This window comes from Cavia porcellus, unplaced genomic scaffold (genome assembly GCF_034190915.1).
Source record: "Cavia porcellus strain 051 isolate PalLab524CR breed Dunkin Hartley unplaced genomic scaffold, mCavPor4.1 scaffold_25, whole genome shotgun sequence".
NCBI lineage: Eukaryota > Metazoa > Chordata > Mammalia > Rodentia > Caviidae > Cavia > Cavia porcellus.
Window position 1 is genome coordinate 44,943,631 of NW_026947508.1, and position 27,433 is coordinate 44,971,063.

Consider the following 27,433-nt stretch of genomic DNA (forward strand, 5'->3'; position numbering starts at 1 on the left):
GTGGCACCCATAATCCCAACACTTGGGAAGCTAAAGCAGAACTGTTGTGAGTTTGGAAGTTGCCTGGGGTACACAGCCAGACTCTCTCTCTAAAAAATAAAAAATAATGAATTAAATTAAAAGCTTAAAACCTCATCTTGAAAGTTTATATTCCAATCAAGTAGACAACTCAAAAGAAATGGAGAAATTCCTAGACACATATGAATTACCAAGACTGAACTGAGAAGTTATAAAAGGCCAATAATGGACAATGAAATAGAAGCAGTAATAAAAACTCTACAACTAAGAAAAGCACAGGATTCAATGGATTCACCAAAAAATTCTACTAGACCTTCCGGGAAGAACTAACACCAATATTCTTCAAATTCTTCCATGAAATTGAAAGGCTGCCAAAGTCATTAACTTTATACAGTCTTATCAGATAAATAAATGAATCCGATGCTGGAAAAGTAAAGGGGGATGGAATGAGGAAGAAAAAAAAAGGGAATTTAAATGTGTTATGTCCATGTATCAATCCCCTGCAATGAATGTAATCATTATGTGCTGCAAACACAAAAATCAAAGGGGGTCGGGGCGATCATTGTTAAAAAAAAAAAAATCATACACCATGACCAAGTCCATTTCATTCCAGTGATTGCAAGCATGGTTCAACATACATAAATCAATAAATACAATATATGATACATAAACAGGGTTTTTTTATAAAAATCACATAAATATCTAAATAGATGCAGAAAAAGCTTTTTACAAAATCCAACATCCACTTATGATTTTTAAAAAGCTTATGAAAATAGATATAAAAAGATCTGACCTCAAACTGATGAAAGCCTTTTATGACAAATCTGCCAGTAACATACTAAACAGGGAAAAACTGAAAATACTCACTCTAAAATGAGGACTAGAACAAGGGTGTCCACTCTCACTGTGCTGTTCAAAACAGTACTTGAAATTAGCCAGAGAAATTGTGCAACAGAAATAAATAAAAGGAATATGAACAGGAAAGAAAGAAGTACAAATCCTTATTTGCAGGGGGCATGATCAATTATACAGACAACCCAAAAACACTCTACCAGGATACTTTTTAAACTAATAAACTCAGCCAAGTGTCAGGATACAGAATCAACAGCATCTCTGTGTAGCAATAATGAATTCATCAAGAAAGAAATGAAAAGAATTCCACTCATAGTAGCTTCAAAAATTTAAATATCTAGGAATTAACCTGTCCAAGGAAGTAGAAGGCCTCTATAATAAAAATTAAAGCAGTATGAAGAGATCGCAGCAGACATTAGAAAATAGAAAGAAAGAAAAAAATGGGAAGACATCCCCTGTATCCTGATATGAATATTGTCAAATGGCCATATTACAAAACTGATAAATTTACTATAATTTCAATCAAATACTAAAAGCTTTCTCCACAGATTAGAAAAGGCAGTCCTGGGGGCTAGGGATTTAGCTCAGCGGCATAAGCACCTGCCTTATAAGCAGGCGGTTGTGAGTTCGATCCCTGGTACCGATAAAAATGTAAAAGACAAAAAAAAAAAAAAAAAAAAAAAGAAAAGGCAGTCCTAAAAAAGAAAAGAGTAGAATAACCCAAGGAATACTAAACTAAATAAGTAAAGCAGGAGGCATTTTAACTTCAGATTTCAAAATATTGCAAAAGTATAGTAACAGAAACAGCTGGGCCATTGACACAAAAATAGACACTTTGACCAATGAAATAGAGCTGAAGATGCAGAAACAACCTACGCATTTTCAGTTATCTGATTTTTGACAAAGGGACCAAAAACTTATGTTGGAGAAAAGACAGACTCTTCAACAAATGCTACCAGGAAAAATAGTTATTCATGTGCAGAAGAATGATCGTAGTATCCGTATTTCTCACCCTACACTTTAGCAAATCAAAATGGGTCAAAGACTTACATATAAAAACAGGAATAGTGAATCTTCTGGAAGACAGAGGTTAAACTTTTGAAGACACATAAATTTTTAACAGAACCCAATAATATCAAGAATTAACAAATTTAATTTATAGCAAATTAAAAGCAAAGGAAATAATGAAGAGAGTAAAGAGACAACTTATAGGATGAGGGAAAAATTGCTAGCTATTCTTTGGACAGAGGATTAATATTTAGAATATTCAAAGAACTCAAAAAAATTAGACACCCCTCAAATAAAAGATCCAATCAAAAAATGAGCAATTGAAATGAACAGACATTTCTCAAAGGAAGTGCAAATGACCAATAAGTACATGATAAATGTTCAGCATCTTGGTCATTAGACAAACACAATCAAAATAACATGAAGATTCTATTTTATTCCAGAAAGTATGGTTAGCTTTATGAAATCTATAATAACAAAAGCTGGTGAGGTTATTAAAAAAAAAGAAGTCTTCTACACTGTTGGTAGGGATGTGAAATAATATGATTATTATGAAAATCAATTTGGAAATTCCTTAAAACCAAAATTTCATTAGACCCTGCTATTCCTGTTCTGGGCATCTTCCTGAAAGAGTTAAAGTCATAATACCACAGCGATACATGTTATATTTATAGTAACAGAATTCACAATAACTAAATTATAGAATTGTATGTCCATCAACAGATACTACTCAGCTATACACTAGGATAAATTTGAGTCATTTGTAGGAAAATGAATGGATCTTGAAAGACCATAATGCTAAGTGAAACAAATCAGAGAAAAAGCATATCACATGGTTTCTCTAATATTAGAAACTCAAAATGTAAATAAACAGCAAAATAAAGGAGAGATGGCAGGAGTGAGGCAGTTAGACTCTGTTGAGAAGGGAAGGTAATGAAGGGAAGGGAGAAAGGCTGGGTGGGGATGGTAGTGGATATAAAATTCTCAAAATGGGATAGTTTTAGACACTAATTCCCTAAAATCTATGTGATTATTACGTATCACAAACATGTATCAACAACAGTCAGGTGTGGTGATGCACACCTGTAATCCCAGCATTTGGGAGGCTGAGGCGGGAAAATCGCTGAGTTCAAGGCCAGCCTGGGCTACACAATGAGACCCTGTTTCAAAAAAAAAAAAAAAAGAAAGAAAGAAAGAAAGAAAGAAAGAAAGAAAGAAAGAAAGAAAAGAAACAAAACCCACAATATATATCAACAACAAAAAAGGGCTATGAGTAGTGGTTTTGCTCATAAGTCATTCATATTCTCAATGTGAAAATATTTAATACGTTTCTTTCTGACTCCTATCACATGCCAAAAACCTCTGATTCTATAATTTACAACTCCCCATATTTTGAATAATGTTCTTTAGTGAATGCCAGAACCATGGAATAGCAATGGTATTCTCAAAACAAAAAAAGAACAAAAGCACACAACAAAAAAGTATTAAAAAGATCTTTCTCCTTTGCATATAGGATTATTAAATCTTGGGGCTGAAAAAAACTACATAAATTGCATTATAATAAAGTATCTAGACATAGTCCACTGTGTTAAAATTATTTCTACTTTCTGGAAGCCAAGAGCTTCCTTGTTAAAGTGTAAAATGAGATTTCCCCTCTTCACAACTCCTTGTTCTCACAGCTGAACTATCACAGCATGAAAACATTCCCCTACTGGTGAAGCTTTAGATAGCTATTTCCCAGATAAAAGAGTGTAAAAGGAACTGATAGAGTTATTGACAATTCATACAGTATCTCATATCCCATTAGAATACAACTACAAGCAAAGAAATATTTTAAGTCTGAAGGAAAATGTGTAACGATGTTTTGTGTAACTGCTAACTTTATCAAGTAGTTTAAAAATGGCAAAAGACTGAATCCCACCAGGTTCATGAGACTAAAGATTATACAAGAATCTAATTATAAGATTAATTTTTTCTTCTGCTTTGTAAATCAAATAATCAAAAGTATACTGAAGAAAACATTTCCTGTGTTACTGCAAAGTAATTCTTATACAATATGAAAACATAAATGAAAAAAGCATTTTAGTCTAGTCCTTTGTTACCTTCCATAAAACCAAATAGCTTCGAGATATGAATTAGACATTATAATATGTATTCTTTCAAAATGTTTAATTCCATGACATTTTGTAAATTTATAGGTGTGCAACTTTACTACAATTTAATTTTAGAACACTTCCATCACCCCAAAATTTTTAACATTTTGATCTATGATGCTGTGTTTCCATAAAACTACTGTATATTCAAAGCCAAATAAATTTCTGTAACTGAACAGAAAAAGCACAAAATAACTTCACTTTTAGTGACCTTTACAATCAATCCTCTCTTCTGGCACTGGGAAGGAAAATATTCAGGTGCTTTCCCTGCAAGTTAAACCATTCTAAGTATTAAGTTATGGCACACTGTTTTGGAAAGAAATTAATTACATTTTTGTTGGTAACACATTTCAGGCTGTTTATATAGCTGACATTTCTCAGCCATACCCAATTCATGCCCTAAGCTGTGAGGACTATCTTTTGTTGTAGCAGATCCCTTCACTTGATTTTAGCAAGTATAGAAATCTCTTTGCCTACAACAATGTAGACTATAACCATCAAGTTTGTTAAGTTTTCATAGTCGTAACAAAAGAAAGATTTATGGCATTTCTTTGACTAGAATCCCCTAAAAGAGTACAATTAAAAAACAATTTTTGCTTAAAGTCAAGCACTGCAGCTAATGCTATGGCTCCAGTTAAAGACAGCTTGGCCCTAAATATCTTTGCTGTATCAAATCATGTAGCTCAAAGCACCAACCCACCAATGTGGCAACATTTGCTCTAGGGAAGTCTGGGCAAACAACACTTCACAGGTTCTGGAACAAGGTGCAAATATGAATAATGAGGCAAAAAGAATCAAACATCTTAATGAGGAGTTCCTTCTTGCACTTGCTGTGATTTAGATACAGCAGGAGGTAGCATTACCTTCTGAATACTTTTAGTTTTATCTGCTTTCCATATTTTCCCACAAGAAAGAAATTGTACTACAACTATCTAGTTAAAAGATACATATTATAAAAGTCATTAATATATAGGTCTCGATGAATTAGCAGCTGATAAGTCAGGCATTTTGTTACAGAAAAATTGCTCATTTTTCAATAAATTTCATTTCTGAACTTGCAGCTGATGAGACTGTTTTGGTCTGTTTTCTACAATATAGTATCCAACTCATTTTTGCCTAAACTCAAGCACTGTAGCTAGTAGATCTGCTCTGAAGCCTGAGGAGTTCCACATTCTTAGACTTTCTGTTTCCTTATCCAATTAGGTAATTACTTTTGCTTTCAACTTTTATTATGGAATCTTCAAACATAAAAACTCAAAATGTGCATCAAGATCCAAGATAAATATAGCTAATCTATATTACCTCTATCCTCACTGTTCTTGTCATCCCACAGATTATTTTGCAGCAAACCTTGTATCATTTAAATCAGTCAGTTTGTGCCTATGATCTTTTTGAGTTACCATGTCTAAGCATTAATTACAGTACTGATTGTCATTCATTTAGTGTCTACTATAAAGTAGGTGGTGAAATATGTTATCCCTAATCTTCACAACAATGGTGCAAAGTAGAGATAAATCAAATTGGAAGAATTTTATGCCCAGATTATAATTATTTTCTTCTATTAATGTTATTATCTTTTGTAACAGGTTCTTAGATAATGCTAAGAATATGTCTAGATTGTTCATATCTCCTTAAACAATGCTCTTTAAATAAGTATTGCACATTTTCTATCAAATTTCTTGCCCTGGTGCTGGGGATTTAGCTCAGCAGCATAAGCGCCTGCCTTGTAAAGCAGGCAGTCATGAGTTCAATCCCCGGTACCGATAAAAAGGAAAAAGACAAAAAAAAAAAAAAAAAAAAAAATTTCTTGCCCTAAAAGGAAAAAACAAAGCAAAACAAAACTACTTAAAAACACACAAAACCTCCAGCTCTATTCTTAGCAATAGTAAACCAGTCAATAATTCTGATGATTTAATATTAATGCTAAAATCAATTGTTCAGAAATAAATGTAATTGCCTATATCCAAGTACTTTTTTTCTGGAAGGGTTCACTAAAAGTAAATAAAAATTTTGTTATTTTCTGATTATTTTAACATTCTGCAATTCACAAAGCATTTTTTAGGCATTTTCTAATAACACAGTGTTTATGCTGTGAGTAATTAGTCCTAAGCAACAACCATATAAATAAGTCATCGTAGAATTTTTCTGTCTTTTAAAAAGAACTCCTCCTTATTTAAATGCTTGATGATGGAATAGTTAGTATGTACCATTATAAAATGTATGAGGAAAAATAGTATCTAAAAAACCATGGGGTATGCAGATTTAAACATAATGATTAGGTTGATTTTGAAATATCTGTAATATGAGTATTTTATTAGTAACATCCAAATATATCAAATATAATTCTTGTTTATATATGTGTGCTACTGGTGGTTGAGTGACAAGCCTTACACATACTAGGGAAGCATTCTGCCACTGAGTTCCCTTTCACTTTATTTTTTATTTTGCTCTCCAGTCTCACTAAGTGGCCCAGGCTGACCTCAAACTGGAGTCCTCCTGTATGGGTGAATACACTCTTCTCATCAAATGCCCGACACTGACATTGTAACGTTACTATTGTAAGGCTGTTTTTGGCTTTGGATATCTCTTCTGCAAATAAACTCAAATTATTAAAACTGCTCTTATTTTCACATGATTTAACTTATAAAGCTTTTTCAATGCAATATCAAAGTAACTGATTCTCCTTGTTTTCAAAGCCAATCAAACTGACAAGTGGCAAAAAGAGAAAAGGACATAAAACTGAGAACCTATTACTTACTGAATCATCTGTGGCAGAAGATGGCCAGCCCTCCCACAACTGATGTCGAACAGGTATACTTGTAAGGTCATACACATTTCTTTTTACCTATAAAAAAGAAAGGACACAATTTAAAAAGGACTACGTAAGGTAGTTTCAGTCAATTTATGTAACAGACAACACATGTCCTTTTTTATCTAGATTAAAATCATTTTTTTTTCACAATGAGGATTTTAAAGTAAAAACACAAACCTGAATTTTTTTTTTTTTTTTTTTTTTTTTTTTGTACCAGGGATTGAACTCACAATCTCATATTTGCAGGGCAGGCTTTTATGACACTGAGTTAAATCCGTGGGTCTAAGCCTGAAATTTTTTGTAAAAAAGAAATAAAACCAAATTTTAAAGCTGAATTTCAGTGGAGATTTGATGAAGTAATGGTTCAAGAAAAACGTTTCTTCTTTGATTATTTTTTGATTCCTGGCTGAATCCAAGGTTCTTTTTCAGTCAAGAAACCTTAGTCTATAATTCACTTAGGACAGAATACAATTATAAATGCTTATAATTTATTTAATTTTAAAACTGTACAATGATTCAAACAAAGTATTTCAAGTGTTTATTTGGGAGAGGAAAGTGTTTTGTTTTATTTGTAGGGTGGGGAGAAGTTTGGAATTGCATTTTTAAAGATAAAAAACTTTTCAAAGATAAAAACTTTGCATAAAGTAGCATAGGTCATTTTTTTGAAATCATGCAAAATAAAAACCGCATCAACAGAATATTTACTGATACCAGAGCTATTAGTTAATATAATGTGTAGGCCCTTCCTGAAAGGAAAACAGATTAAACCCTATTAAACATTAAGAAAAACTCTCTTTTCCAGTAGCAAGAGTAAACCTTTCAACTTTAAAAGGAGAAGAGGAAAGTAACTCATCAGAAGAAAGATATATATATCTTTGACTTTTTTCCTAATGAGCTTGCAGAAACCCTATTTTATTCTTTACAATGAAAATAAATTAACAAATTGTAACAATAAGAAATCATCCATCTAAATTAACTTTTCAAGTTAGTCATAGTATTATCACCCTGCTCTAACAAATAGCATTAGTACTCAAATATTGTATATGTTCCATAATAAGACTACAATATGGTTGGCTGGTCTTAGACAAGCAGCGTTCATTCATGTTTTTAAAATGCAGAAACCTAAAGTATTATGTTGTCCAATTACAGCATTTTGTTATCACATTACTCTTTCTTATATATAAATACATCTAACTTGCCCTTCCAGTGAAACAGATATATGTTCACTAAGGAAAGAAAAAACCAAAACAAAACACGGAACTCAATCTATTTTTACCTCCACTGTACACCTGTGGAAAAAAGATTTAGTAAAAGATCTGAGGAACTTGAAACATGGCTTGATCTCTACTCAGCTCAAACCACTTTTCTTCAGAGGTTCTTAGCAATGGCCAGTTTACCATGCAATATTTTCTTCACATCAAATTTGGAAATTTTTATTAGTCATAATCAACCCCACAATTTTACCAAATGTAACTGAGTTAACCTCTGACCACTTTCACTTGCTGAGACAATTTTGTCATGTTTAAGTATCTGTGTAAATAAAGAGAAGGTTGTTTCACAGACTCAGAGTATATTAATTAAAGAGAGAAGAGGACAAGAAAGGAGTCTTTAGGTTTCAAGTCAAAAGTTCTTTCCTTAATAAATTATTCTTGGATTGTCCAGAAACATCAAACCTGCTAATACTCAACTATTTTGGATAAAACACAGAAAAAAGCCTTTTATATCTTTTGGAAAGGTGGCTAGGGTATTCTACTGGAGAGTACACACAAATCCTATGACTACATAAACAAATAACTTTGAAGTAAGAGTTTTTAAATTCTCCCTTAATTCCAGAATACAACAATAGAGTATTATGAAATGAACAGTATTTTCTTCTTTCATTAACTCATCTGTAACTGCACTGAATTGAATAACATTCCTTTGCTATTCTAAGCCTGAAAAGCATGTTCTGGCTATAGTGTTATGTTGGTATAAAGCACAATGCCAGACTGATGTGCTGAACAAAAGTGATCAAAGTTAGAGTAATGTTAGCCATTGCACAAGTATTTGGCTTCATTGTTCTCTCCAGAATGACATCTGTTAAGCAACTTGTCATAGAACAAACTGGTTAATGCACACAGAATTTGGCTCAGAGAGTACCATGTAAAGCATATTAGGCCAATGTTTGATTGTTCCAATGCAATGGCTAAATTCAGAGGACTCAAGAGATTAAGCCAAAAGAATCTTACGTTAAACCACAATCACTAAACAATTTAAATGAAAACAAATTATCTTTTCAAAAATTACTCCATCTTCATCAAACCTATAGTGGCGATTTCAGTAATACAGATACAAAGACTTCATTATCTTTAGTGATGATTATTGTCAAAATTTCACATTACAATTCTGCTGGGAAGGAAAAAATTCAAAATGTACACAAGGCAAAAGTATAAATAATTATTTTTAAAAATTGGTATTCTAGGAAAGCTGAATAATAAAATACAGTTGTGCATAAAATGATGCAATTAAATTTAAAGTCACCGTGAATCAGATGAAAGACAGCTCTCACAGAGGGGGAGATAGGAAAGAGAAAGAGAAGGTGGAGAAAAAGAGAAGACCAGAGGGTAAAGGAGGAGACGGGAACAGACAAAAGAGAAGAGGGGGGAAGTGTGAAAGAAAGTGATTGATTTGAGAGCACTTAGGCAGAAAGAACACAAACTCAGGCTGGGGTGCGGTGGCTGGCATGCCTGCTGCCATTATTGTTCTGCTTCTTCTAATGGAATTTCATCTTTAGAGATTGTTAAATTCTAGTGGCACTTCAAGTGGATAACATTTCTTAAGGCCTTTTTGGCCTTGCAACTTTCCATTGATCAGTACAGGCTCAAGATCATGCTGAATCTTCATAATCTTTTTAATTCTTGTTTTGCATTAAGCCGTAAATCTATGAGATTTCAGGCTGCTAAAATCTGCAAATGTTTCAATTAGTTCTGAAGGAACTCAATATATGCTCTAACAACTGAGCACTAAAACGTCACAAACCAAACTGTATTTGAATGGAGTTCTAGATTGACAATAGATCTTCTAGAGAGTGTTTTCTAGACTCTTTCAAACAGGTAATTTAATTCCCCCTCATTGTTTCAGATAAGAAAACTGTGACTGAGAAAAAAATACAAATCAGATTAACTTGAAACAGAATAGAATTAATATAGTACTGGTTTATTCTCATGTTATTTACATTTCATTGTCAACAAATATCTATATACTATAATATAAAAAGCTAAGCAATGGTTTCTACTTCGAAGTTAATATTTCCTCAATATCTGTGAAAATTTCTATGTTAAACACAACACTGGAAAAAAGATCATTTTATTGTGACAGGTTCAATATAAAATTATAAAAATCATATTCACAAGGTTATCTCCTACAAATTATTGTTTGATTCACTTAAATTTTGAAACAAGTTTATTTTTCCTTTACATTTTACCAAAATTTTCTAGAAAAATAATTCTTAGGGAAAGTTACTCTGCTAAAGGCTTAATTTTAAAGTTCAGATTAGATTTAAATGAGCTATTCTCTTCAAATTGAAAGGATACAGTTTAGTACATAGCATTTCAGTTATAACAAAAACATTCCTTGTAAGCTAAATGTTGGTTAAACTATTTTAAAAAAAACATGTCACAGAATTTGAATATCATTCAAATATTATTTAAAGGCAGGTAGACTGTGCTAACAGAAAACAACAAGGCACTATGACTCAGGTGATATGACATAAAGAGAAACAGAGAACCAGATTTCTAGTCCTAATTCTGCACAGATATTGCTTGTGGGTAAACTGGTAGATCTTTTCTGAGATTTAGTTTACTCAATGTTCGAAGACAGTAAACCACAATCATTTTTGATTTTTAAAGCTCTAAAATCCTATCATTTCATGAGGATCTTTCATGGAGTTAATTTTAGGTATAAAAAGGAACTAAATATATTCAAGACAAAGAAGCAATGAAGGAAAGCTTACCACCATTAAGGCCAGTAAAATAGTAGTTAGTAAATATAAAAGAAACACCAAGAAGGAAAACATCAAATAATTTCAGGTGAGAAATAAAGAAAAAATATATCATTACAAGTAAATTTTTTCTTGGGTGAAGTATTAGTTTGTGCACTTTTCATGTACTTTTCTAAAAATCTAATTAATAATTTTCCCTCATGAAATCTCATTTAAAAATAAAGCCTGTCATACTAATTTCCCAAATTATTCCTTCAATCAAATGTTATCAAAGAGGCAATAGTTTTGTCAGAATAGTACTACCTAAGTGTTACTGTTTTAAAGCTTTCCTAATTTATTGCACCATTTAAAGATTTTTGAAATCTGGCCCGGGATTCTTGACATAACTGACATTTTAATATAGCAAAAGTAAAACAAAACATGATCTTAGAAGAAATGTCAATTAACTTTCTAGTATCTAGATTTTCTGAATTAAGATATTATGGCATATTATAGCCTTTACAAAAAGTATCTTGAAACTACAGACATCTCATTCTTGTATGATTCTTATAAATTTTAAATATATCAAATTGTGAGTTTCAAGTACTTCAAACTATCAAATAACATTCTGGTTAACAGTTTGCTAAGTAATAAACGCACTGAAAAAAGTATTTGTATGTATGTTTAAAATAAGGCCTACACACTAGGCTCATTTCCAGTTTCTTAGCAACCACTGGTTCTCTGAAAAGTTTATATGGTTGAAAAATTAATTACTTCTGATTCAAAGTAGGTTTTGAACATATACTTTATATCTAATGCATTCTCTTATCTTTTTTTTAACATACTGCACAAGCATTGTAGTTACACATGGAATTGTTTTACTAACATGCAAGTTAAACCCTCCTAAAAATCCTTCCTGAACAAAAAAAAAAACCACTCAAAATCGGTTGGTGCAAGGGGAATGAGAAGGTGGCATCAGTAATCAAATGTTAATTAGCAAGCTTTTTTTTTTCCTTCCCCCAGGGCTGGCCTGTGTTAGAGAATTCAAATCAGAAATCAATGCTCTAAGTGTTTAACTATTACTTCTTCTCATTAACCATTTAAAGGACCAGGCAATTCTTCCCTCATAAAAACAGTAACTCAAGACATTTCTTTTTCTCACATACTATCTTTCCAGAAAACAATGAAAATGTTGTTTCAAAAGAATTATAAAACTGAAATTGCTTTTGATCAGGCTTTGAAGGTACTGTACTCGGGACTTTTTAAAAAGTCTTTTGGTTCTAACTGAATTAATCCAAACAACTGCAACTTGATTCTGTTTTGTATCATACCTAAAAAATATATTTTACTTCTTACTAACCTATAATGAAACTGGGCAACCGGGATTGTGAGAGATTGCTAAAGTGATGATAATAATTAACTGTGGAATCTTGTTTAAATGCATATAATTCTAAATTCTATGAAACTCTTTTAAGTCTCAATTCTTGATGATTATGACATGGCTTCATGTAGCCTCAATTTCCTCTTCTGTAAAATAAAAAGCTATAATAAATTATCTTAAAAATTCTTTTCTACTTTATAGTTCTGTAATTACAACAAGTCAAAATTTTCTATGAGACTCTTTCCACTAACTCTCCATGGCAGTCATTAAGTGGTAATGAGTTAAGAGTAACCAACTCTGGGCAAATCCTCTGGCATGAGAGCAATGAAGCTTTTCATAGCTGCTGCACTACAACTGGCAACAGACAGCAATGCCCCAAGTCTCCCAAACCCTTACTAATATAAGACCTTGGACTAGAACAAAAGAATATGAAGACATTCATAGGAGCTATGGGCCTGTTACTTTTACTCTGCCACTGTACAGTGAATCAAACATGCTCTATCTTGTTATTCTGGCTTTCTCTCTGTCAATAGTTGGGTACTCTTGCCAGCTCCTCTTACATGTTTTGATTTGGGCAAGTGAAACTCTCATCAGAAACAGCTGTGTTTTATTGTCATCCTCTTAAGTTCTGAAATAAAATTGCATCTAATGGAAAAAAGACAAAGTGCCATTAATGTCTGCAAATTATTTTACAGAATTGCATGTCCTTTTTAAATTTTGATTTCATGTGAGTCAAAACACACACTTGCACATGCACATAAATTAAACTACTTGCCTAGGTGTCCTTCACTTGGTTAATGCCTCAGCCAAAATTTAAATATTCTTAACATGTTTTTTTTCTTCTAAAAAACATCTTTTCTTGAACATCACTTGTATAGCATACTTCAGTATTTCTAAAATTCTGACAATATTTTGATAAAAACTATCTTTATATTTTGATAAAACGAATATATGTCCTTTCATAACCTGGTAGCATCAAATGGACGCTCAGACATGTTTATGTTTGCTTTGCTGCTTTTCTGTTTGTTGCCCATCCAACCCTTTGCTTTCTCTTGGATGTGAAAAAAGTGGTGGGAACCATCAGCCATGGAACTTCGTCTACAATCAAGTCTCCCATAATTTTATCTTTTCTTGTTAACAAAAAAATGCAAAAAACAAAGACAACAAAGGAACTTAGCATTGGGGTCTGCCATGAATACTAAAGTGGCCTGGGGGTGTGGCTCATCAAGTGAAAATAAACCATTCAAGTTACTCACATCAAGAAGAAAGTTTGGGAACAACTAGGCCAGTGTTTGTATTTGGGGCCCTGGAGTCAGGAGAGTTACATTTCCCTTCACTCTCCTTAACAAGGCACTGCAGACAACTACTTAATTTCTCCTTTAAGAAATATAAAGTTTCTCTAAAACCAAAACAATAAAACAGCCCTTAAGAGATATTTAAAAGTACATTTGGTCAGGTTTTTTTTTAACTCTTAACTTGCCACTTTCCAAGATCAGCTTTGAGTATTACTCTGAAAGATAGTGCGCGGAATGGCAGAGATGATATCTTAAGAAAGTGGCTGCCTCAGTCAAGAAAGACATAAGAAGCTAAGCACTAAAACTATATACTACCTAACTTTAGGCAAATGAGATAGAGTTAGCAACTAGCTCTAAATGATGATTTAATTAAATTTTATTAAGTGAATTGACACTATGAGCAAAAATGTAATGCACACCAAACCCTAAGGATTGATGCTGAGCTGCCAATGTTCAGGAGCTCCACACAACTGGCTTTTAATTAAAGAAGTTAAAATCTCAACCCAAGGATTTCACTGTTAAGGCTGGCTGTGAAAAGTAGACATAGCTTATTTAGAAAGAAAATGCCAGAAATACCTTTGAATTCCCACTTAATGTATTAAGATCAGAAAAATATTAACCACATGATTCATTAAATAAGCAAGCATTCTAAATAAACTGCCTGAAGTCTCCTGTTTAAAAAAATTACTCCTATTTATTCATTAACAAAGCTATTCCTTAGCTCATCCCTGCCATAACCTGCTCTATTCAAAACCATATGGGAAAGGACATTAAAAAACCGCCACAAACCATGGACTTCTGGTATTAGTGCTACACACAGCATACCCCTATTCATTATTCTACCTCCCTTGTTTAATCTATCATTAAGATTCAGTGACCCTACACTAAATTTAAAGCAGATCCTTCCTTCCTCCCATGCCTAAATTCACATACTTTTCTAGTTGGAGATGCCCTCAAGTATTAACAACTCTACGGGGTTTCTCTAATCTCAGCTCTGAACTATGTCATGCTATAGAACCAAGAAATTGCTGTTTTACATCTCTAACTATGGAGGCTTCCATTAATATATGTATACATACATATATATGTATGTATATATATGTAATTTACTTAATAACATAAAGAAAAATCACAACTTTATACGTATTTTTCACTGTATGTGGTAGAAAAGGCTCACAAGACACTGTCATATGTTGCACTGTCTTAAAAATGGACAATACCTAGAGATGTTACTTCAACTATATTCATAACAACACTTAAGAGTTTTAAATAATGGTAGAATTGTTAGCTGTTGACTGTTAACAAATGAAAAAACAAAAAGAATATTAATTGAAATACATTAATTCAAAGAGCAACAATGGGAAAAAAAGATTTTCAGAAGTTAACAAAAGCTAGTATTTTAACTTCATTTTCTTTTTTTTTTCCTTTTTTTACCGGTACCAGGGATTGAACTCATGACTGCCTGCTTGCAAGGCAGGCGCTTATGCTGCTGAGCTAAATCCCCAGCCCTTAAACTTGATTTTCAACTATAAGTAAAAAAATTCTAATGACAATGTGGTAAAATAAAGGATAAAAAGTTATATATATCATGGCCCATCAGAGCTAACAGAATTTTCCATGGTGATAGAAATATTCTGTATGTTGTCCAATGGTGTGGTCAAGAGCCATATGTGGCTCCTGAGTGCTTAAAATGTAGCTTGCCTGAATGAATAATTCTTTTCTTTGTTTTTTTTTTTTTTTTTTTCTTTTTTTAAGACAGGGTCTCCCTAAGTAATTTGGCTGGTCTTGAGTTCACTAGATAGCCTAGGCTGCCCTCAAACTTTTGGTGATCCTCCTGCCTCAGCCTCCTGTGTGCTCGGATTACAGGCATGTGCCACTGTACCTGGCAAAACTCAGGCCTTTTTCTTGTTCTTTGTTTTCCCATACTAGAGTCAGAACTCTGAATGTCATGCACACTAAGCATACTATCACTGAAACATATCCTCAAGAATAAAATTCTTAACTTTTAAGATTTTTCACTCATTTAAATTTAAATTGTCCCTCATGCCTAATAGCTACCTTCTTGTGCAATATATTGAGATTAAGAAAATAACTACAACATAAAAACCTTACCATTGATAAAATAATATATTGGTATGTTTCACCTCATTTTTATATCTTTATAGTGCTTGAAACATTAAGATAAAAATACTGAAGATAAAGTATTTTTTCATAGTTTCTTTGAATGTTTTTAATGATGTTATATAAAGGTACCTAAATAGTATCAGTAAGAATTGTATCTATTTTAGCTTTTCGTTAATAAACATCTGGAAAAAAATAAAGAAGGCGGGTTTTGGCTCCCATTTTCAAAGGCTATAGGCAATAGTGAATGAGTTCCACTGCTGTGGGCCTGAGGTAAAGCAGAACGTCATGGTGAAAGGAAGTGGTGGAGCAATGCTGCTTATCTCACTGCAGCCAGGACAGAGACAGGGAAAGAGCCAGCGAGGCTCAGTTCACTCCCCCATAACCCACTGCCTTCAGACAGGCCCCATCTCCCGAATTTCCATTATCTACCAATTATGCCATCAAGTTATTATATCTTCAATAGATTACCCAACTGATGAAGTTACAGCTCTCATGATCCAATCACCTTCCAAAAACTCCACTTGTAACACAGAAGACTTCTGGGGGGGGGGGGGACGCCATTTTAGGTCTAAATCATAACAGTATCACTTAGTATCCAAAACATGAAGGAAGGCTGGGGATTTAGCTCAGTGGCATAAGCACCTGCCTTGCAAGCAGGCGGTTGTGAGTTCAATCCCTGGTACCGATAAAAAAAAATATATATATATGTGCAAAACATGAAGGAAGATGGGTAGAATATATGTAAATGATATTCAAAAAAACCAGAAAGCAACAATGAAGCATAAGTACTAAAATATCAAAGCAGTTGAATATTCATACTACAATTGCCACAAAATGATTCAAAAATTGATTATCTGAGAATGACTACTGTTTGCTCTTTTTTTTTTTTTTTTAAACTTTTTACGGGTACCAGGGATCGAACTCACGACCGCCTACTTGCAAGGCAGGTGCTTATGCCGCTGAGCTAAATCCTCAGCCCCTGAGAATGACTACTGTGATTTAGATGTTACTATAATGATGTTACTACATTATTATCAACTGTATTCTTGGCAGTTATTTAACAGAGTGATGACTCAAAATTAATTCTGTTTTTGAAGGAGTCAAGACCTTTTTCTCTTAATTTCTTTTTCAGTAAGTCCATTATTAGTATATAGGAATGTTACTGATTTCTGTGTTTATTTTGCAGTCTGCTGTACTACTGTATTTAGTTATCAATTTTAGGAGTCTTGAGGTTTTGGGGATCTTCTAAGTAAAAGTATTTTATCTACAAATAGTATTTTAACTTTGTCCTCTATATATATCCCTTTTCTTTCTTTCTCATGATTAATTATTCTGGCTAATGTTTCAAGGACTAAGTTGAACAGGAGTTATGATAATATATAACTTTTTTTTGCTCCTAATTTTAAAGAGAAGGCTTTCAGTTCTTCCCCGCTTACCATGATGATGTTTGCAGTAGGTTTGTCATGAATAGCTTTTACTGTGTTAAGGTAATGACTTTCTATAACCATTTTCTTCATAGTTTTGGTTTTTTTAATCATGAATAGATGGATATTGGATTTTGTCAAAGGCTTATTCTGCATCTACTAAGATAATCATATGACTTTTAGCCTTGTTTCTGTGTATGTAACAAATTACACTTACTGATTTGTGTGTATTGAATCATCCTTGCATCCCTTGATCATGGTCTGTGATCTTTGGATGATTTGTCACATCCTGTCTGCCAATATCTTGTTAAAGAATTTTACATCTTTGTTCATTAGACAAGTTGGCCTACAGTTTTCTTTTTCAGTCGGATCCTATGGATGTTAACTTCTGAGAATGATTTTGCAAGTACTCCTTCCCTCTCAATTTGATTAAAAATTTGAGCAGCATTGTGATTAGATCTTCCCTGAAATTCTCACAGAATCTGGCTGATAGAATCCCCCTTCCCCCCACTCCTTCTTCAATCTCATTGCCTGTTATTGGATTGGTCAACGTTTTTAAATCTTTTTAGTTCAATTTTGGCAATTCATGAATCTAGGAATCTCTCCATTTCTTCTCAAGCATTCATGTAGTAGGTCAGAAACAGAGATGGAAAGGTACAACAGATACTATAATTCTTACTTAATATTTTCACAATCCCCTACTGATTTCAGTACATATTTGCTCTCTGTCACCAGTATCCATAGTACAACAAAGAAAGAACTAGGATAAGATGCCGTGGGAGTAAATCTCTAATCCATTAAACTTACTTTAGGGAGAAATATGTAAATAGTTGTTTACAATATAAATACACATGCTACAGAATTTTTCTAAACAAGGTAAATAAAATAGCTGAATAAATGGAAAAAATGTAGATAGAACCAGACATGTCACTTTTTTTTCCCTCGTATCAGGGATTGAACTCATGACCATGCACTTGCCAGCAGGCCCTTATAACACTCAAGTAAATCCCCAGCCCACAGAGAGGATACTTAAAAACTAAATGTAAAAGTTTCTGCCCCTTAAAAAAGTAGATCATCTCTTTATTAATCTCAAAAATTAAGATCAATATAAATTAGGGTGACTTAAGAAAATATATAATGTACTGCTAATGAAGTGTTAGGAGAATTTCCCAATGATTCCCAAAATCAGTTTATAAACTGATAAATGTGTTCTAGGTTTAACAAATATGTTTGCCTGAGTATTAATAATTCATGGATACTCACTCAATTGTCTACCCAGTCAGTCTGTCTGTCTGAATTCATGGATAGTCATTCAATTGTCCACCCAGTCAGTCTATCTGTGTGTGTGTGTGTGTGTGTGTGTGTGTGTGTGTGTGTGTGTAGACAGAGAGAGAGCGAGAGAGAGAGAGAGAGAGAGAGAGAGAGAGAGAGAGAGAGAGAGTTTGTGATGGTCCAATGCTGGGATTAAGGGTGTGAGTGCTACAACAGCCCTAGGACAGGTAGCCTGCATACCATATAAAGTACAGAAAGAGGTTTGTCTCTCCTCTCTCCTGTTGCTTTTGGTGTCTTCTGCCACCAGGAATGGTGTCCCCTCTACAATGAGCTACCCAGCATTAGAGCTAACAGATTATGGACTGAAATCTCTACAAATTGGGGGCTAAATAAACCTTTTCTCCTTTAACTTTGGGTGCTGGGTATTTTGCCTCAGCGACGAAAAAACTAAGACAATTTTCTATCATAAAGAAGGTAGAATTTTATAGTACTGACTAAAAAAGATAAAATATCTGCTTTCATGGACCCTACACTTATAGTATATATATGGTGGTAGGAAAGAAACAGCAAAGAAATGAGTGCATAAATAAGATAATGAGTAATGTAGTGTACACTTAGCCATCGTCTTCCCCCACCCCTCTCTACCACCATATTCAAGTCCCTTAGATAAAATGAGCAGAAGAAAAAGTAGAAGTGCTTTTAAGGATGACAATGGATTTATGTTAGTTGTCTGCTAAGTTAGATGGATGGGAAAAGGTACAAGTCCCACAAAAGGTAGTCTAAGCCAAGAAAACACAAAATGCAAAACTTCTGTCATAAATGTGTGTATTCTCTACTACTTACCATCAGGATCAATGCAGCTTTACTCTTTCTTTATAGAATAAACAGAGCGTCCACACTCTCTCTGTAAGTGACAGAAGCAGGATCAAAAAGGACATCTGTGGGACTGAGGCAAGTTCTCTTTTTTATTGTACCATGAGAGTTCTCTAAAATCTAAAACTCCACGATTTTTTCCCCATGGATCAATCCCCCTTGTCTCCTACCCTTAACCCCCAATCTCACTCGCCGCCAAAAAAATGTTGCATAGTTCACTTGCTTAGCTCACCCTTCCTTCATGGATTTAGCACATGCTAATTCAACTAGACTAAATAACCATAAACCCCAAATTACTGCAGGTACAAATTAATAAAGTTTATCATAGTGATGGCTAACTCAAAAGCATATTTCAGAGATTCTGATCAAAGATACGTTGTCTTCAAACACAGCTGGGTGTTGTTTATATATTTTTGCTCGGTGAATAGATATTGTCATGCATTCCAAATAAATGCAAAGCCTATTTGATCATATTTTATTTTTATCACATTTCACTGAATTATGCCAGTACTGAATAAATCAAAGATGTCCATCCTTGAAAACTGTGGCAGGTTGGCAATCACATCCAACGAAAGCTAGCCATTTCAGAGCGCCATTTTCTCACAACCCAACATTACATTTATTCTTCATGCTGTATATTGACACAGATGATGGGAACAGATGTAACACACAGTGACACAGAGCTTGACTTCAATCACTCTGTGCATTTTAAGGTCAAAATCTTATAAATTTTCTATACTTATATATGTTTATGGTTCTTTGTTTAATCCATTCAACAAACATTTATTGAACATTTCTTACATTCCAGACTCTCTTACAGTTGCTAGAGCAGCAGTTTCAAATGCAAATGCCTAGAGCAGCCACACAAGCGACATTAACAAATGAAATGTGTCAGGCAAACAGCATCCAGCCTTAGTGTTGAGGAAACAATACTGGAATGTTAAGGACTGTGCCAAATTGAAGAGGATGCTTTATCCAAGAAGGCAGATGCTACTCCAGATCAGCTATTTGCTACTATGAAAACCTGGAGTTCAATATCACCAGAATTTTCTGATCCTATTTGAGAAATGCCAAAAATTAGGAATCTTATTTTTTTCTAAATGTGAAATTTCCTAGCTTTTAAATTTTGGCAACCAATTCAAATTTAAAATACTCTGGATCTCAATTTAAAATACTCTGGTGGTAAACTAAATAGTCTTGCAATTGCCAGTTTGCAACCTCTACAGGAGAGAAAAAAAGATAAATGCACTCTGCTATATCAAGAAAAAATATTTATGATACGATGTGATAGTTATAAAGATAAAGATATCATTTAAAGATGAGGCATCAGAGGTACCGAAATGATATATATAACTTATCCAGTGTCATAATTAGCACTTTGTATTCTGATCAAGGCATTCTGGCTCAACTGTACATGTTTTTAATCAATATATTATACTGGCTCTTTACATTTTATCTCCATTGTTATATACATGTAAAGGGACAATGAAATATACTCTGCAACATACTCTTGGTCTGTAGTAAAACTAACAATCTGAATCAGGTGCTTCAGTGTTGTTATAGTCCAATTATTACCTCATGAAATCACTTTCTATTTGCATAAATACTCAAATTACTTGGTTTCAAAATTATGACATTCACATAAAAACCAATACACACAGAAAATGTTTAAATAAGCAAACATGAATTTAAAAAAAAAACATTTTGCCTTTACAAAAAGTAAAAATATTTACATAATCAGTTACTGGCAAGCATATTCTCATGTATATTTTAAACATGCCTTCTCAGTTACTGCTTGGGGATACAAGTGAAGCCTTTTTTGAGGAGCAATTGGCAACATTGAAATAAAATAAAGATACCCTTAAGCCCTGCCATTCCATTTCTAAGTACTTATCCTAGAAAACTTCATACAACTCATGAAGAGGGAGTTCTATGTTTTATTTTTAGGTTTCTCAGTTCCTGAGTCATTTATAATAAAAATGTTATTCATATTCTTCCACAGTAATTTAAAAAAATAATAATGTGATGAAATTTTGTTGTTATATATTTCAATGTCAGCCTGAATGTATGGGATAGTTTCCTCATTTTAGTCCATATTACTAAGTTTAGACCAGTATGAGTTGGGAAGAAAATCTGGCCAAATACTTAAACTACAAAGGGAAAGTACTCATTTGTATTTTTGGATAACTTAAGACTATTTGATAAAGCCACGGTCAATTTAACTCTTGACTTGCGGCTCTTTGCCTGTTCCAGCCAGCTTTAACCACGTCCCTTTTCCACTCTTCCTCACTCCTGCCTCTGAACTATAAACAAGGCAAAACTAAGAACTGCTATTTCTCCACTCCAGTCCACATAGGATTCACCTCATAGCCAAGTGTTTAGGGACTGGATAACTAGACAACTGTACTCCAGTACAACCACAATGTCATTTTTTAACTCATGGGTCAGATATCATCAAGCATATAATGAGGGACAAGTTCACTAATGTCAAGCACATATCAAAGGGCAAGTTCACTGATGAGAATACTAAAGGGACTCCCTTTATCTTTCAGCCAGCACATCTCACAAAACTCACCAGTTTGGAGAGTATAATACAAGGAAGAAGGCAAGAACTGGAAAACTGATAGAGTAAAACTAGTTTTTTATATTTAAAAATTATGTTTTCCTATGCTAGGTCCTTCATCTACTGATAGGACAATCAATACACAGTACACTGTTTTGTAACTACATGTGGCCACAAAATTACTGATGGTAAGGAAAACAGACCCCAGGTTTTGCGTGTTTAGTTATTAAGAGTTTGAATATCAACTTCATCCACTCATTGTTTTATTCTTTCAACTAATCATATACTGCTACATGCTTTTTATATAAATACACACCTCAATAATCCTATTAATAGATGGGCATCACTTGTACACTTTGCAGATTAAAAAGACAACATGTAAGGATTTGCCCAACTGATGTCCATGCTTCTTCATTCGGATATTTAATAGCAATAAAAGAAACTAATCAGGTTAAAACTAAACTATTCCTCACACTTAATCCTATTCATTTCAATAAATGGTACTACCATTCACTTGGTTACTAAAGTTAAAACTTTAGAATCACCTTTATTTCCCTTTAATCTTACTGTTCATCTTTCCATTTACAACTAAAACAACCACCACCACAACAAAAACCACTGTCATCTCTTAGTTAAAATATTATAATACCTAACCGGTCTCTTTGTTTTTATTTTTCATTCTACAGCCATTTTATCTATAGTAGCAAAAATGACACATTAAAAATAAACATTAACGGAGGTCATCCCCACCTGGAAACCAGTGCCATATATGGACCGCTGCTGGAATGGGAACAGTCAGACCCCAGCCTCTCTGTAAGTCAGCGCCATTCACGTAGTGCAGAGGAGAGAATCAGGCTCTCCAAGGAGGTAATCCCTACCTAGAAATCACATCATTTTCATTGTTTTCATATGTTGGGTTTTATTCGCTTTTGTTTTGTTTGATTATATTAACTCTGATGGCATGAACAGCTATTTAAAAGACAGGAAGACATGTATGGTAGTCATTTTGGATTTATTATTAGCTTATTTTGAAGTCCTTTATTGCATTGTTTTCTTTTCATTGTTTCTGCTCTATTTTGTTCTGTTCAATTTTTACTATGTCTGAAGGTATCTGCAGCTATTTTGAAGACAAAAGGCATGGTGGTATAGGGTTTTGAAGTTCTACACACTTAACACTAGTTTATTTTGATTGGTTTTATTCGGTTTTATTTTCCTTGGTTGCATCCTCTTTAAAATAAAATTTAAAAAATTTAAAATCTCTAAAAGCACCCTATTTCACTTAGAGTGATCTAGCCTTCCCCTACCTCTTTTCTTTGTTTGTTTTTTGTTTTTTTAATCAGTACCAGGTATTGAACTCAGAACTGTGGGCTTGCAAGGCAGGTACCTCTGCTGTTGAGCTAAATTCCGAACCCCTACATTTCTTGAAATTAATAACAACATTATCCTGTTACTCACCAAAATTATCTTACTACTTTTAATTGAGAATTTCATAATTGTGACTTGGTATTAAAGCCACATTTGTATATAATGACTTCAACAGAGCCACAAAAAATTCATTCTTCAAAACAAGGATATGAGATGGCAAAGAATGTTCTCCAAGAGTTCAAATGCCTGAAATAGACTTACAACTTCTTGATACATCTCTACTACTCTAAACTTAGTCTTAATCTTAATCCATCTTTAAGAATCAAAACTCAGAAGGGATATGGTTAAAAACAATTTTTTGGTAGATTCTATTTTATTCCTATTGATATACTTCAGTCTATGTTACTGAAAACATTTTTATTGATGAACAAAAGTATAATGTATAGATCAAATACAGAGCATATGGTTATACATGGTAGTACACAAACATAAAATCAAAGTATTGGTAACTGCTGTTTATTTCTATAAGAGTATTTGCATGTCACCAACATTCTTAATATAAATATTCAAAAATAAATAGCTTCTGTATATCCATTTATCCATTATCCATTAGTAAAATTTGGACCATACATCTTGGCTTTTACTACATCTAATGACACCACCAAAGCATTAAAAATATATTCCATTTCTGGTAAAGATCCTATACAGGAAAAAGTCTAGAGCTTAGAACTTATACCTCTATCTCAAAATAATAAATAATTTGCTTTCAGAATTCGGAAGTAAGAAGAAAAGAAAATCATTTTTATAGTGACATTTGTATCATATATATTAAGTACTTATGCAGTTACATGCCTATAATGCCAGCAATTCAGGAATGCAAATTCAAGACCAACCTGGACAATTTAGTGAAACCTTGTCCCACAATAAAAATAAAAGGGATAGTGATGTAACACAGTGGTACAGCACTCACCTAGCAATGTGCAAGGCTTAAGTTCAATCTTCAGTATTATGAAGAAAGGAGAAAAAATAAGGGGAGGAAGAAATGGAGGAAGGAAGGAAAGAAGGAAAAAAAAGAAAAGAAAAAGAAATGGCAGTTCTTTTGTCTTTTTCATATTGAATTAATTATGGCTCAGATCTAGAGCACTTTGCTGGGAATGGTGGAGGGTACTTGTAAGCCTAGGGTTTGGGAAGCTGAGGGTTTGTGGTGAGTTCAAGCCTAGGCTGGGTTACATAGTTCAAGGCTAGTCTGAACTGTGTAGAAAGACCCTATCTTTAAAAAAAAAAAAAAAAAAAAAAAAAAAAAAACTACAGGGTTTTAAATATTAAAATAATATTTTCCAAGTTGAAGAAATGTTAATCTGTGATACTATGTAAACAGACTGATAAAAAGAATATTTTATATAACCATTGTTCAAGTATAATTAATAACTAGCTTTATCAAAAAATATGTTAATTGGGGCCGGAGATTTAGCTCAGTGGTGTAAGCGCCTGCCTGGCAAGCGTGAAATCATGAGTTCAATCCCCAGTACCAAAAAAAAAAAAAAAAGACATGGCCAAAAAATACGTTAATTATCAAATTTTAAGTTTGTCTTTTTCTTCTATATAATTTAGATAAGGTGCACTATGTAAGAAAAGATGTCTTCAAAAGGAAGTTACAATTATTGAAAACATTTTGAAAATCAATCACAACATCTAAGAATTATTAGCAAAAAGCAACCTACGAGATCATCAAGTCAAAACATTGAAGCAGACATGGTAACAACAGTGGAAATGATCAAAATCTTGAGGTTTTTTTTGTCCATCTCTACCTCAGATTAACTTAGAGTACTTCTTATTCTCTTTTTCTTACAGTTAGAACATTTAAACATGGAATTTACACAAATAACTTACACACAGAATTAATAGTAAGCTGTTCTAAGATGGTAAATGGACAGTTATTTCTACAGATACAAATTGATCATGTTATAGATCACAATTCACTTTCAAAATTCTATAAAATGCCTGAGAAAGAAAACGTGTGTGTGTGTGTGTGTGTGTGTGTGTGTGTGTGTGTGTGTGTGTGTGTGTTTGAGACAGGATATCACTATGCAGTTCAGGCTGGTCTTGAATTCACAGTGATCCTCCTGCCTCAGCCTCTCAAGTGTTGGGACCAGAGATATGTGCCACCACACCTGGCTTAGAAAGTTGTTTTTTTTTTTTTTTTTTTAACTGTATGCTTCTTTTCTATCACATTTTGTAATGACTCTGAGAAAAACAAAAAGGTATTTAATGTTCTGTTGTGACTTGTAAATTTCAAATGCTTATTAGTCTCTGCAAATGTTTTGATATTCTCACATTTAAAAACAAATACTAGTGCACTACAAATTTCCAAGAATCATCTTTATATAGTATGGAAGTATATAGTGCAAAACAGATTTTGAGAATAAGTTGCCATTTCTAATCTTTTAAAACTTAGTGTTAAGATTTGAATATAATGATTACTTTCTTCAAAATCTGCAACGTCAGTAGCTAAGTGATAGAGTTCTAATATGGCAAGCAAATAGTTGCTTCACTGGATTCCATCCCAAACAAAAACAAAAATACAAGCAAAATAAGAAGAAAATGCAGAGGAAAAAGAGAAGGGGGAGGATGAAGAAATAATTATAGCTAGGGGTGTAACTCAGTGTTAGAGAGCCTAGCATTCCTTTTTTAGAATACCCTGCAGTATTCTCTGTAGAGCTGAATTGGTGGTTGCAAATTCCCCTACTTCCTCTTTATCCTGGAAGCACCTTGTTTTTCCATCAATTTCTAGGGACAGTTGCGCAGGATATCTCAATCTTGGCTGGAGGTTATTATCTTTCAAAGCTAGAATTATTTCCCCCACGCTTTTCGTGATTTGATGGTTTGTGCCGAGAAAGTCTGCTGTAATTCTGATGGGTGTTCCCTTGTAAGTGGTCTGTTTCTTTCTCTGATGGCTTTTAATATTCTGTTCTTATATTGGATTTCTGGAATTTTGATTATTATATGCCTGGGTGTAGTTCTATTTGGGTTGTAGGTGGCTGGGGTCCTGTATGCCTCATACATCTGAGTATCTTAACCTTTTGCTAAATTAGGGAAATTCTCTTGGGTTATTTCTGTGAATAGCTTTGGTAGTCCATTTGTTTGTGTCCCTACTTCTTCTTTTATGTTCTTAATTCTTAAGTTATAGATCCTCTTATCATCTTCTAGCCTTTGTATTATTGCTGTTTGTTTTTTTATTATTTTTAAAAAGTTTTTCATTTCATGATCCCATATTACGAATCTGCCCACCAGTTCAGATAATCTATCCTTAGTTTCTTTCAAGCTGTTAGGCCAGCTTTCGATAGAGTTTTTAGTTTCCTGGTAATCTCTTTGAACCTGCTTCATGTATTGTATGTTTTCTCTATTTTCTCCCATCAAACAATTCACCCCTTTTTTTCTGTTCTTCCATTCCACCATCTGTTTTTTCTTGGGCGGTGCTTAGCATTTCTCTAACTATTGTACTTATATCTTACTTTAGGTCATTAATAACTTCATTCCTAAACTCGTCTATGTGGCTCTGGAGATAGCGCTTTATGTCTATTGTTGCCATGTCTGATACTGCATGGTTCTCAGGATTGGGAGCTGAGCACCCTTTCTTATAGCTCCCTTTTCCCATAGTTTTTGTTCCTGCCATACAAGGGTATATAGGAGGTCCAGTTTCTTTCTTTGTCGGTTACAGTCTATTTGAATTGCGCCCGCTAGGTATTCCTGCCCACTGCAGTGTACTAGGGAGACACAGACCTGGGCAGCCTATGCTGGGCCCACCCCTCCAGCTCAACCTACCAAAGGCTTCACTGCTAGGGTGCACCTCCAGGCACTGGGACCTGGTTTGGGCTAGCCTACTGGGTCTTAAGTTCGCGGCATCACACAGGCCAGGCACTCCTCACCAATCCCGCTTAAGAGGGGAATATTCCACTAAGGACACTGCACTGTCCTGTTCCGGCTAGTCTGCCCGGTCCCAAAATGTCCTTTGCTGAAGCCTCCTACTCTGGTGGAAGGGTCTCCGATTCGCTCACTCACTGCAGGTCGACGCAGGGCTCCCGGCCAGTCCCGCTCTCAACTCCATTCGCCGCTTCCCACTCTCAGAGCATTCGTGCCTCTCTTCTTGCCGTGCCAACTGGGACACAGCAGCGACTGCGGCAAATTCAAATCACGGCTTCCAGTGGTGCGGGCTCCAGCTTCCACGCTGAGACCTTATCTGTTCCTGTTATAACATCAGGATTGCATTTCCAGTTGACTTCTCTTAGTTTAGTTCGCTCCTGGGTAGGCAGGGTGTAACTCCCCTTGCTTAGGACT

At 33.9% G+C, this 27,433-nt stretch overlaps 1 protein-coding gene across 4 annotated transcripts in view; it reads right to left on the reverse strand.

Annotated features, from left to right (window-relative positions):
* Positions 1-27,433, reverse strand: part of Faf1 (Fas associated factor 1) — a 459,740-nt gene that overhangs the window by 204,278 nt on the left and 228,029 nt on the right. For all 4 annotated transcript variants that reach the window (XM_063236491.1, XM_063236490.1, XM_063236492.1 and 1 more), the window contains one exon: positions 6,790-6,876. In XM_063236491.1, the coding sequence (XP_063092561.1) occupies positions 6,790-6,876 (87 nt within the window). The remainder of the gene's footprint in view (positions 1-6,789; positions 6,877-27,433) is intronic.